General features: G+C 35.1%; 1 protein-coding gene across 3 annotated transcripts in view; it reads left to right on the plus strand.

Annotated features, from left to right (window-relative positions):
• Nucleotides 1–13,504, plus strand: part of LOC144020531 (voltage-dependent T-type calcium channel subunit alpha-1H-like) — a 75,855-nt gene that overhangs the window by 48,666 nt on the left and 13,685 nt on the right. For all 3 annotated transcript variants that reach the window (XM_077524105.1, XM_077524106.1, XM_077524107.1), the window contains exons 16-25: nucleotides 29–213; nucleotides 1,483–1,806; nucleotides 2,515–2,615; nucleotides 2,700–2,823; nucleotides 4,042–4,110; nucleotides 5,708–5,895; nucleotides 7,371–7,497; nucleotides 9,557–9,682; nucleotides 9,761–9,850; nucleotides 11,722–11,914. In XM_077524105.1, the coding sequence (XP_077380231.1) occupies nucleotides 29–213; nucleotides 1,483–1,806; nucleotides 2,515–2,615; nucleotides 2,700–2,823; nucleotides 4,042–4,110; nucleotides 5,708–5,895; nucleotides 7,371–7,497; nucleotides 9,557–9,682; nucleotides 9,761–9,850; nucleotides 11,722–11,914 (1,527 nt within the window). The remainder of the gene's footprint in view (nucleotides 1–28; nucleotides 214–1,482; nucleotides 1,807–2,514; nucleotides 2,616–2,699; nucleotides 2,824–4,041; nucleotides 4,111–5,707; nucleotides 5,896–7,370; nucleotides 7,498–9,556; nucleotides 9,683–9,760; nucleotides 9,851–11,721; nucleotides 11,915–13,504) is intronic.

Here is a 13,504-nt window from a genome sequence, read left to right on the forward strand (position 1 = left end):
TTACGTTTCGTCACTCCGGAACTGGAAGAGCTGAAGATCCAGGCCATGATCAGCAGCCCCAACGGTCTCCTGAACCCCAGGTCTTCCATGCCGCCGCCCCTTTCGCTGCCCGTCATCACGCACACGGCGGCCACGCCCACCGTGGCCTACGGACAATCGCGGCGCGCCAGTGCCGCCTCCGTGGCGGACGGCTTCGAGCAGCAGAGGTCGCCGGTGAGCTTTGCGCGTTGCTGAGGAAGCAAATGTTCAGACGCGTGATAGACAAGTTCATGGAGATGGCTTGCTGAGCTGTGGTGCCACCTAGTGGGCTTTTATAAGTATTGCTGCAAGAAGTACACCCGTGTCCCCCCCCAAAAAAAAAAAATGGAAAAAAAAACACAACACACTGAAGACTCACAAGATTTTCTGACAATAATGGAAAGTAAAAAAAATTGAATGAACTACATTTGTAATATTTGACACAAAAACATATTGTTTTTTATTAAAAAAAAAAAAAAAAAAAGTAAAATAATGGAGAAAAAAAACTACAAAATATTGTACTTGTTTTTATTTAAAATAATCACATGTATCCTATAATAGAAGTTCAATGTTCCAAGATTTTTTTTTTTTTATAAAAATAATAAAAATGCTTGCTAGATATTAGGTATGACATAGTGTTATAAATCTAAAAAAATATAACTACACAATTTTAATTAGAAATAAATTGCCATACCATGTGATATTCGACCTTTTGAAAATATTCTATTTCTTATTCACTATTCGTCTTGATATCTTGCATCATTCAACTTTAATCGGGATTTATTAAAAAATAGTCTGATTTCTTTACTAGATTTTTAAATTTAAAAAATAATGTGATATCTTGTAACATAGCTACATTTATTTATTTAGATTATTTATTCAATTATTTATTTATTTATTTATTTATAAACACATAATATGTAATAATTTTTTTATTTTGTATTTGATTAATTACAAAAATATTTAAAATACAACTTATTTTATTACATTAAAAATGATATCTTGTATTATGGTATTACACTTTTTTTTTGTAATTAACAAATATGTGATATTTTGCAAAATGCAACGTTTGAAAACTAGATGAATTTGTTTTTTCACCAAAATTTAAAATACTGTCTTCTTGTAACTTTTTTTTTGCATTTTGTCATTTGAAAATGTTGACTTAGCAACATTATAAAAGCAAAATTAGTGTCGTATATTGTGAAATAAAATATTTTTATTTACATTTTTCAAAACAGAAAATTACAGGGTATATTATAAGATTAATTTTTTTTCATGACCTTTTTTTTTCATTTTAAAAATAGTGTGATATCTCATGATATATATTTTTTTATGTTGAAAGTTTCTTTCGCAGAATAAAATGCTTTTCTACCTAGTAACCAATATTTTTTATTTATTTATTTTATTTTAACATCAACCCTTTAGTTTCCAATAAATCCAAGTCCCTTTATGTGGTCTGCACAGCCTCCATGGGACAACGTGGCGGAGAGCCGCCGCTCCAGCTGGACCAGCCTGGGCCGGGCCCCCAGCCTGGGCCGGGCCCCCAGCCTGCACCGCAGGAGCCAGTCGGGCGAGATGGAGTCGCTGCTGCTGTCCGACGGCCACAGCGCCTCCGACGCCGGCAGCCGAGAGGCGTCGGTGGACACGCCCGACTACCTGCAGGTGCCCGCGCTGCACGCGCCCGATTGCAACGGGACCGCCGCCTTCCACCTGCCCGAGCACGCTTATGACGACGAGCTCCAGACGTCGCTTTATGACACGCGTGCGGAGGACGAGGACGTGGAGGAGGTTGGCAATTTCTCCGGTTGAATTGGGGAATTGGGATTGTCTGAGGTTCATCTTTGGATCTGAAAGCCAAATGTCGTCAGTATACAAAAAAAAAAAAAAAAAAAAATTGACCTTGCTGTTGTGTACGGAAGCGTATTAAATTCACTTAAAAGGAAAAAAAAAATAAAAAAATCCTGTTTTTCTGACTAATTTTCTTGGGGAGCTTTGTTTTTTTTTTTTTGAGTAAATTTGTTTCTGTTTTTCTGAATATTTTTTCTGTCATAAAAAAAATTCTGAAAACCAGGAAAAAAAATATTCCGAAAAACAGAAAAAAAAATATTCCAAAAAACAGATTTTTTTTTTTTCCCTCTGAAAAACAGAAGTTGGTGCTCTGTTTTTTGTAATAATTTTTATTTTTTTTTGCTGTTTTTTGTAATATTATTTTTGCTGTTTTCCTGCATAATATTTCCCTTACTGTTTTTCTGAATAATTTTTTCCCTGTTTTTTGGAATATTTTTATTTATTTATTTATTTATTTATTTATGACAGAAAAAAATATTCAGAAAAACAAAAAACGCTCTCCCCCAAAATTTGTCAGAAAAACAGGAGTTTTTTTTGTTTTTTTGTTTGTTTTTTCCCCCCCAAGTGAATGCAATACGCTTCTGTACTGTTCCATTCTAATCACAAAACGCATTCCTTGAGGAGGTTGTGGCTCGTGTGCCGTTGCAGACTTTCTACCAGAAGCTGAGGAAACTGCTGGAGCCGTACGAGCCCCAGTGGTGCGTGGCGCACGAGGATTGGTCGCTCTACGTGTTCTCTCCGCACAACCGGTAAATCCCTCTGGCGTGCGGTCGACCGAGCGCGGTGTCAAAACGCGCGGTGTTTACGGAGTGTGCGCTTGTGCGCGTGTATAGCTTCAGGCTGTGGTGCCAGAAGACCATCGGACACAAGATGTTCGATCACATCATCCTGCTCTTCATCTTCCTTAACTGCATCACCATCGCGCTGGAGAGGCCCGACATTCAGCCGCACAGCATGGTAACACGCGCGCGCACACGCCAACATACATAATGTATAATGTGGCGGCCAATGGACGCTTCATTAGGTACATCTTACGTACTGTATATCATTTCTTTTGTTTATGTTCTGTAAACACAAGCCCGTTAAAAAAAAAAAAAAAAAGTAAAAAAAAAAAATAAAACATAAAAAAAATATGAATTAAAATATGCATATAATATTTATATATAAAGAAATATAATTACAAAAAGAAAAAAAAAATATATATATATATATATATAATTTTTTTATTTTAAATTATTATATTATAAATAGTATAATAGTGTATTTGTATAAATATAACAATGTGGTATCTTTTAGTAATATTTTATTAATATTTTTGAATGCAGTGGGATGTCTCAGCTCAATGCATTCTATACATGAGATTTGTTCCCAAAGAAAGAAAATAATAATAATAATATTATGATTATTGTCATTATTATTAATAATAAGAATTACTTTACCTTATTTTATTACCCAATGATTAGTGAGCTTTTTTTTTTTTATCTTTCACTTGACAAATATGCCATATACAGATTTTTTAAATACTAAAACTAATACAACTAAAGTAAAACAAACCATTTAAAAAAGAAAAATACTAACAAATCACCTCTAAAAATTAAAACTAACTGAAATGTAACATCAAATATTAAAAAAAATAAATAACTATAATGAAAAATCCTAAACTTTTATAATCCTTTTTGAGTCAAACTGTCACATATCATATAGTGCATTCTCAAGAAGTTCATCAAAAAAATTGTTCTGTGGAAATAAATCTCATGTAAAAAGCCAAAGAAAAAGCAACATGCAATTGAGTTGTACCCTCACTGAGCTGAAGTCTCACAACGTTTGACTATATATCACGTGATGATGCTTTGAATTTGTTAAGTTTGTATCGGTTTGTTGTTGTTGTTGTTGTTGTTGTTTTTTCCAATGTTGCTTTGAACTTCCATTTTTGATCTACATTTGCAATCTTGAAGATTTTACTGTTTTCCCCCTTCGGGCTTATATGCGTACTAATAATCAGCCAACCCTGATTATTCCGATTACAGTGTCCCGCGATGTTTTTCATTATCTTTTCATCTTCTGCGGTGGTAATTGTTTTCTTTTTAACGTAGGAAAGTGACAGGAAACTTGAAAGCGTTAACGTGACAAATGTCTCATTGTGTGTGTGTGTTTTTTTTTTTTTTTTTTTTGCAGGAGCGAGTGTTCCTCAGCGTGTCCAATTACATCTTCACTGTGATCTTTGTCGGCGAAATGATGATCAAGGTAAGTCTGATGAGGCCATTTCTCTTCGGATGTGCTTCACGCCGGGGTCCGAAATCAATTACATCGTCACATTTTTTGGGAGATATCAATCACATGACCTTAACGGAAATCATCCTGGAAACAGACTTAAGCATGTCTTGAATCAGAAAAGTAACTTGATTTATATCTGTAAGCATGTTTTCCTATTGTTACGGGGACCTAAACATGTAACAATTGGGGGTCATAAATCATACAATATTGTGGTACAAATTGAGAGTTTTTTTCCCCCTTTTTTAATCATGAGACAAATCGGAATCTATAGTCTAATTCCCTTCTGAAGTGATGCAAAACATGATTTGCATGTTTTAATTAAATGTGTTCTTATTGCTTATTAAACACATTTGAGGGTCATAAATTTCATGACCTCAACAGAAATGACGGACTTCATTAATCACAAGTAAGAAAACGAACATGATTTACACATGTTTAAATGCTCTTAGAGCTGTTTGGATCTAAAAATCCAAATTCTGAACATGATTTACACATATTTGTGTCACATTTGGGGGTCATAAATCACAGAAGCTCTCTTAGAAATGGTAATAACAGACTACATTTTTTAATTATCCAGTGAAACGGATTTACTTAAGCAGGTCTTGAGTCAGAAAACTAACATGATTTATATCTGTGAACTATTGCCCCTATTGTTATGGGGACCTGAATAAATACGTAGCAATTGGGGGTCATAAATCATACAATCTTACTAGAAATAGTAATTGACTATTTTTTTTTAGTCAGGAGACAAATCAGAATCTATAGTCTAATTACCTTCTGAAGTGATGGAAAACATTATTTGCATGTTTTAATTAAATGTGTTCTTACTGCTTATGAAACACATTTGAGGGTCAAAAATTTCATGACCTCAACAGAAATGACGGACTTGCTTAATTAATCACAAGTCAGAAAATTAACATGATATACACATGTTTAAATGCACTGTTTGGATCTAAAAATCCAAATTCTAAACAGGATTTACGTATATTTGTGTCACATTTAGGGGTCATAAATCATAGAAGCTCTCTTAGAAATGGTAATAACAGACTCCATTTTTTAATGATCCAGTGACAAATCAGAGACTTTATCATTTAATGTTCTTGTGTGTCATAGGTTGGGGTCATAAATCAAATTAACCTTTTTAAACACGTTCATCTAATTTTGTTTGGACCTTAAGCTATTTACATCAATCAAATAACCTTCTTAGAAATGATGCTCATTGACTTGTCCGAACATGTCTTCTTAGTGCTGCTAAAATCAAATCACATCACATGGAACAAAAATTGTGCAAAAAAAAGTGGACCAAATATGTCACAAACCAGAAAAAGAGCATGATTTATGTGCATGTAAACGCATTTTGTCAGCGGTGTGGAGACCTAAATCTGTCATATTCGGGGTTCATAAATCACACAAATTGTACTCGTGTTGGACCTGCAAAATCACAAGTCACAAATAATGTGATATATGTTTTGCAAATGTGCTTCGTGGTGTTGTCACATTTGAGTCTGCTACATCACGAAACCTCACGAGAAACGTTGCCGATCGTTATGGATGTGTGTGCGTTCAGGTGGTAGCGATGGGCATGTACTTCGGCGGCAACGGCGTGTATCTGCAGAGCAGCTGGAACATCCTGGACGGGGTCCTGGTCTTGGTGTCCCTGGTGGACATCCTGGTGTCGGTGGCGTCGGCCGGCGGGAATCGGATCCTGGGCATCCTGCGCGTGCTCCGGCTGCTGCGCACCCTGCGACCGCTCAGGTGCCGCTCGTCTTGACTGTCCGTCTTTCGCCGGTCCGCCCGATTCCAATTGGATGCCGGAATGTCGTTTCTAAGCCACCTTTGTGGGGACACTCAACTTGCAGTATTTACCTCACGATGCGATGCGAGGCTGACGATAAGGATGATCTCACGATACGACGATACTGCAGCTCTAGCATTAAAAAAAAACAAAAAAAAACAATAAATAAATAAAAATTTAAATATTTGAATCTGTATCGAGAAGACACCACACGACATTAAAAACCAGAAGAAGGGAAACTTGTGAAAACTTTTCCTCAGCACGTCACGTTTGCATAAGAGTTGAAAATGAAAACTGCGAGCTGCGACGAACGGCCCACGCGTCCGCACACCTGTCAAGGTCCTGCCAAAATTGGGAGAGGGACTCGATGTGAATGTACGCAATTGTGGTGTTATTAGAGTTGTGTTGGTTTTGTTGTGAGGAGTCGTCATCACATTTGTGTCAAATGCATTGACAAAAACTCCAAATTCTCTCTATTCGTCTATTATACGGCTTCCCAATTTGTAAACAAACACACACACACGCACATATATATATATATATATATATATATATATATGTGTATATATTAGCTTTTTTTCTTAGCTTCTTGGAACTTTTTTGTGGATTTTTTGTGTGTTGAAGTTTATACTGTTAAGAAAAAAAAAAAAAAAAAAAAAAAGAGATTTTTTTTTTTTTTTTTTTTTTTGGTGGGTCTACTCATAATTGACATGTCCGCCAAATTTTATGTTGCTAAATGAGACTGGCTTCAAGACTTGAAGTTTATACTGTAAAACAAAGAAAAAAAATATATATTTTTTTTTTGGTGGGTCTACTCAAACGACAGAATTCCAGTGTGTTTCCGGATATGGTTTCTTTAGACTATTTTGTGGGTCTACTCATGAAAAATGGGTCCACCAAATTTAATATTGCTAATCAAAACTGGCTGAGAGGGTACTAACTGACAAGCTAAATTGGCTTCTTCAAATTCAAATGACAAACTTCCTGTGCCTTTTTGGGCAGGGCTTCTGGAGTCTTTTTTGTGGGTCTACTCATGATGTCTACCTCAGTTGATGTTGCAAAGTGAAATTAGCTGAAGTTTAAAAAAACAAAAAAACAGAGCGCTATTGAGCCAAACTGATTGCTTCAAACCAAAATGGCAGACTTCCTGCATTTTTTTTTTTTGGAGGTGGCTTCTTGACTCTTTTTTTTGTGGGCCAACTTTTGATAGACAGGTCTACCAAATTTCACATTGCTACGTAAAACTGGTGTCAGGGGCTAAATTTTGGAGAATGATCCCACCTGCACAATGTTTTTGAAATTTAGAGCTTGGGAAAAAGCGAAAACCAAATATTTTTGCTTCTGCTTTCTTGCCACGACGCGTACGAGCGCAAAACATCGTCAGTTGCGGCTAAGCGTGCGCGTGTGTGTGCTGCCGTCTGTTTTTTTTTTTCAGGGTGATCAGCCGAGCTCCGGGCCTCAAACTGGTGGTGGAGACGCTGATCACGTCGCTCAGGCCCATCGGGAACATCGTGCTCATCTGCTGCGCCTTTTTCATCGTGTTTGGGATCCTGGGGGTTCAGGTAACCCAAAAAAAAACAAAAAAAAAAACATAAATATGCAAATGTTCACTCCGCTGTAACGCAGCCGATTGTTTGAAGACAAATGAGGTGCTGGATTACGGATGAAATAGGACACAATGGGGAAAATGCAAATGAGCTGCTGAGAAAGCATCACGCTCGATTGCGGTGCGATTCTGCGAGATTTGCTATCGATCCCAATCAAGGGCCGGGATCTCTGATACTAATATTTTGAGTAATTAGCATTCCTATTTTAGTTTATTTCATTATTATTATTTTTTTTTTACAGTACAGGCGGACGGATCCTCTAATTTTTGAATCACTAATTTTCAATTACCGTATATTCACTCCAGTTAACAACAATGCGATCCGCTATTCGCTATGATTCGATTAACTCAATATGATTCACTCCAATTCTTATGTAAATTAGAACATGATTCTCTGGAATCATAATTACGTATAATTACGATACGAATACGAGAGGAATTATACGATTTACCCAATTTACGGTACCGATCTCTTCAACGTCTATATGAATAAAAGCAATTTCACCCCAGTTATGAATCGAATTCATCCAATCCACTCCAATTACAAAATGAGTCACTCCAGATTCGATTCACTCCAGTTGCGATACAGGCCACTCTAATTACGGTCCGACGATACGATATTGTTACGATCCTCCTCAATTGCCCCATAAATCAATTTGACAGTTTCATGCCAATTAGGATATGAAGCGATACGATTCACTCCAATTAGGATATTCTTAACTCCAATTACAATTTGAATCGATGTGATTCACACTAATTGTGATGTTATTCCCTTCAGTTTCTATGAGTGAAATCGATTTCAGTCCAGTTTTGATTTGAATCCATACAATTCAGTCCAAATACGATATGATCAATTCCGATTGCATTATGAATCACTGTGATTCACTCCAATTCTGATTTGATTCTCTTCAATTGAGTGCAATCGGTTTCACTCCAGTTTTCATTCCAACTAATGATACCAATCAATCCTGTTGCGACGCGTGTAACTCTAATTACGCTCCAATTCACTTCAATTGAGATTCGATTCACTCCAGTTGCAATATGAGTCACTAACTACTAGGGGTGTTAAAAAAAAATCGATTCGGCGATATATCGCGATACTACATCGAGCGATTCTCGAATCGATTCAATAATCGGCAGAATCGATTTTTTTTTTCTTTTTTTTTTTTTCTTTTTTTTTTAGGATTCACACCTTGAGCATGGAAGAATGTTATATGAACGGCACATTAAGCCTTAATATTTTTATTTTAATGCTGTTCAAATGTGAAACAGATTGCAAACTGTTTGTGTACAGTGGCTCACGGTTATAAGCCTCAAGTTTTAGATAAATATATTCATACAAATCTTACAGTGTACATGTGCAAATTTACTGATAGTATTTTCTAAATTTGAATGGAAAAAAATCGCAACAATCGACTTATAAATTCGTATCGGGATTAATCGGTATCGAATCGTGACCATTCGTATCGGGATTAATCGGTATCGAATCGAATCGTGACCTGTGAATCGTGATACGAATCGAATCGTCAGGTACTAGGCAATTCACACCCCTACTAACTACGATAATTACTAATACCGTAATTATACTTACTAATTATAGTAATTATGATACAATATGATGCGATTAATCCGTGTTGCGGTTTGATTCTTTTCTCTTACGATGAAACGGAACATACTTTAAAACCAATTCACGGTTTAGAGAATCTGAAAATTAAAACAAAGTAAATAGAAAGAAAATGACATCATAAAAAATGAGGCTCATTATATTTTTAACAATTTTGTCATCAGATTGTGCATGTCGACATAATATACTTTCAAATTTAATGTCATTTTCGTGAGCTGATTGGCTCACATTTGTTTTTGAATCGACTGCTCTACCGTCTTACAGTGACCTTTTGAAGGACTCGACCCAGACACACACAAAAAAAAAAAAAAAAAAAATGTTTTTCCAGTTACATCCTCTGTGATATTATGATATACGGACAGTGTGTTTGTTTGTGTGTGCGTGTGTGCAGTTATTCAAAGGCAAGTTCTTCCACTGCGAAGGCTACAACGTGACCAGCGTCACCAACAAGACGCAGTGCTTGGACGCGGGCCACCGCTGGCTACGCAGGAAGTACAACTTTGACAACCTGGGACAGGTGCGACACACGCTCGCGCGCGCACGCACGCACGCACGCGCTGACGTCAATGAAATATGAAATATGTCTGTCCCGCAGGCGCTGATGTCTCTGTTTGTGCTGTCGTGTAAAGACGGCTGGGTCAGCATCATGTACGACGGCCTGGACGCCGTCGGCGTCGACCAGCAGGTTATTCACACTTCAGTTTTGGACTTCAAGGAGACGCAAATGAAAAATTAAAAAAAAAAAATCAAATGCTAAATTAATTATTCAGGCTCGTATTCAACATTATTTTAAATGGGTGATTATAGTTAACAATATAAACAAACAAACAAAAAAGCTATTACTACTAATATTTGTATTGTCTAAAATAAATACATTTTAAAAATATATATAAATAATTTTTAAATAACCAATTTTAGGAAGACTGGCTACAATAACGCAAAAAAAAAAAGTTTTTGTTTGCATTTTTCTGATTTATTATTTCTATTTAATTTGAAACGAAGCTATTAAATTAAGTACAAAATGAAAATTTGAATGAACATATTTCAGCAAAAATTAATGAAACAGTCAAATGCTAAATTAATTGTTCATGCTCGTATTCAACGTTATTTTAATTAGGTGATTATAGTTAATTGAATATAGGAAAAAAAACAATTTTAAAAAGGCTATTACTGCTAATATTTGTATTGTCTAAAATAAATAAATTTAAAAAATATATATGAATAATTTTTAAATAACCAATTTTAGGAAGACTGGCTACAATAACGCAAAAAAAAAAGTTTTTGTTTGCATTTTTCTGATTTATTATTTCTATTTAATTTGAAAGGAAGCTATTAAATGAAATAAAAAATGTAAATGTGATGCAAAAGTGCTTCGTTTCTAGATAGTTTATTGCTGTTTAAAATAAATAAATTTTTAAACCATTTAATAAGATAAATGTATAATAAATCAAATGAAAAATGCATTTTAATATATCAGTTTTAGGCTGAAATTTGCTAAATTAATTTAAATAAAAATGATTGATTTTAATGAAAAAAATCTTCATACACATTTTTCAAATATATTATTTACAATTAACCAGATAGTAATTAGTTAATAAAAATATATGCATATAAAAAATAATATATTTGTACTTGGTTATTTTACTCAGATTTTTTTTTTAAATAAAACACATTTTAATATATCAGTTTTACGCTGAAATTTGCAAAATTAATGTAAGTAAAATGATTGATTTTAATGAAAAGAAATTCATGCAAATTTTTTAAATACATTATTTGCAATTAATCAGATAGTAATTAGTTGATAAAAATATATGCATATAAAATAATATATTTATACTTAATCATATTTTTTAAAAATAAAATTGCCAATAATATGAGATAAATGCATAAATAAAATTGATAAATACATTTTTCTATTTAAATCTAGAGGTAAAACTGAATGAATGCAAAACATCAGAATGTTTTATTGTAATATTATATTACTAATTTATACAAGTTTTTATTAAATTTATATAAGTTTTTCATATTTTGTATTTTTTATTTGATAATAATTATTTAATAAAAATCAAAGATACTCAAATTGCTTATGTCACTTTTTTTTATTATTTAAAATAAAAAATAAAATAAAAAATACACAATTATTTAATTAGAGCATTGTTTTACAATAAATTCATTTTCCATGAGCCACCTTTTCAAATGATAACTAAATTTAATGCAAAAAATAATAATAATATGACATCACTTGTACTCTTGATAATTTAAATATTTGCTGGGCAGACACATTTTTTTTGAACTCGTCAGAAATAATCTATTATTAACACGGAAGTAACTGCAATGCGTTAGATTGGACAGTGTCGTGTGATGTTTGTTTCGAAGAGAGCGGGGGGGGGTAAAAAAGAAGCAAGGATATTTGAAGCGAAGGGAGGAAAGTGGAAATGTGCCCGATAACTCGATGCACTGTGACGGCGGCTGAGGCACTTTTTGACTGCTGACTCGGGCCTCCCCGCCGCCCGTCTGTTTTGTTTTTTGTTTTTGTTTTTTGTTTTTATTCGGCAGCCCGTCCGCAACAACAACCCGTGGATGCTGCTCTTCTTCATCTCCTTCCTGCTCATCGTCAGCTTCTTCGTGCTCAACATGTTCGTGGGCGTGGTGGTGGAGAACTTCCACAAGTGTCGGCAGCAGCAGGAGGAGGAGGAGGCGCGGCTGCGCGAGGAGAAGCGACGCAAGCGTCTGGAGAAGAGGCGGCGAAGTGAGTGCAGCGAAAAAATGAAGCCAAAGCAAACGGATTGGCAAGTTTTTGGTGGTGTTAGTCCAAGCGCAAAAAAAAAAAAAAAAAAAAGTTTTCAACACATTCGCTTGCAGCCATTTTTTGCAAGTCCCGCGGAATATTCTGTTCTATTGCTATAAAAACATGGAACCCACCAAAAGAAAGATTACAGTCTCTTCTTTCATCAGGAAAAAAAAAGGATGTTTCTATACGTTTCCATTTTGCAGCAATTAGCATTAGAATATAGCAAAGTTTCATCATTATTCACATTCCTGATGAAAACACTGGGGAAAAGAGCTTGTTGCAACATGGCCCTGGCTGATCTCTTATACTCTGCTGACACCTGCTGGCTGTTCTTTGTTTTAAGCCACCTCCATGTCAGAAGCTGCATCAAAGCCATCTCTATGCTCTTGCATAAAAAAAAAAAAAAATTTTAAAAAAAAGGTTTTTGGGAGTGAAGGACAAAGTATTTAAAAAAAAAACATATATATACGTTTTTGGGTTTCAATGAGGTAATTGAGTTTTGGAATTTTTCTACTTGCTGTCCACTGATGATGACATCACCTGTGCTGAGGAAGTAGGCAACGACCAATCATGGCTCACCTGCTTTCTGGGTTTGGTCCGTAAACTCAGCCATGATGGGTCATTACCGACTTCCTCAGTCATCATCAGTCGACAGCAAGTAGAAAAATGACTTTTTAAGGGTACTAATTGTACATGAAAAATAATGATGTTACTACATTAATTGTAGACAAAATGTAAACTTTTTACAGCTGAAAATGGCTCAATGAGTCAAGTATCCATTTAACTCATTTGCTCCCAATAACTTGTAAATACGTTTTTTTTTTATGTTTTAAGTGTCCCAAAGACGTATTTATACATTTTTTTGTTTTGTTTAGTTTTTTTATGCTCGAGCATACAGAAGGCTTTGATGCAGCCTCTCAACTGCAAAGAACGGTTGCAGAAATGGTAGTTATTACACAATAGGCCAGCAGGTGGCAGCAGAGCAAAGGAGATCAACCAGGGCTATGTTAAAAAAAAAGCTAAATTTTTTTGAATTTTGAATAGATTTGTGAAAACTGATGAAACTTAGCTCTCTTCTAACGCTAATTGCTGCTAAACGGAAACAGATAGAAACATACTTTTTTTTCCTGAAGAGACTGTAATCTTTCTTTTGATAGGTTCCATGTTTTTATAGCAATAGAACACAATATTCAGTGGGCCTTGCAAAATCAGCAAAATCAGTCAAAATCCAGTAAAACAGCCGGGAGCGAACGGGATTGCTTCTGTCAAAATGGCTGCCAGTGAATGAGTTAATGAATGAGCACATTTTGTCCTTTCGTGTATCAATATTAAAGTGTTGATTGAATTCTCACTAACCCGCACGCATGCTGTACATGTTACCAACTGTCTTATTTTATGTATTTAAATCCCCCAACCGTTTTGCTCTTGCAGCCACTTAACTGTCTTACGCCAACATTTGGCCCAAAGACACTTTCAAATGTGTGCGCGAGGGTGTAGAAAGCACAATTTATGAGGTGGCGCGTATTTTTTTTTTTTTTTTTTTTTTTT

The sequence above is a fragment of the Festucalex cinctus genome, chromosome 6 (assembly GCF_051991245.1).
Source record: "Festucalex cinctus isolate MCC-2025b chromosome 6, RoL_Fcin_1.0, whole genome shotgun sequence".
Taxonomy (NCBI): domain Eukaryota; kingdom Metazoa; phylum Chordata; class Actinopteri; order Syngnathiformes; family Syngnathidae; genus Festucalex; species Festucalex cinctus.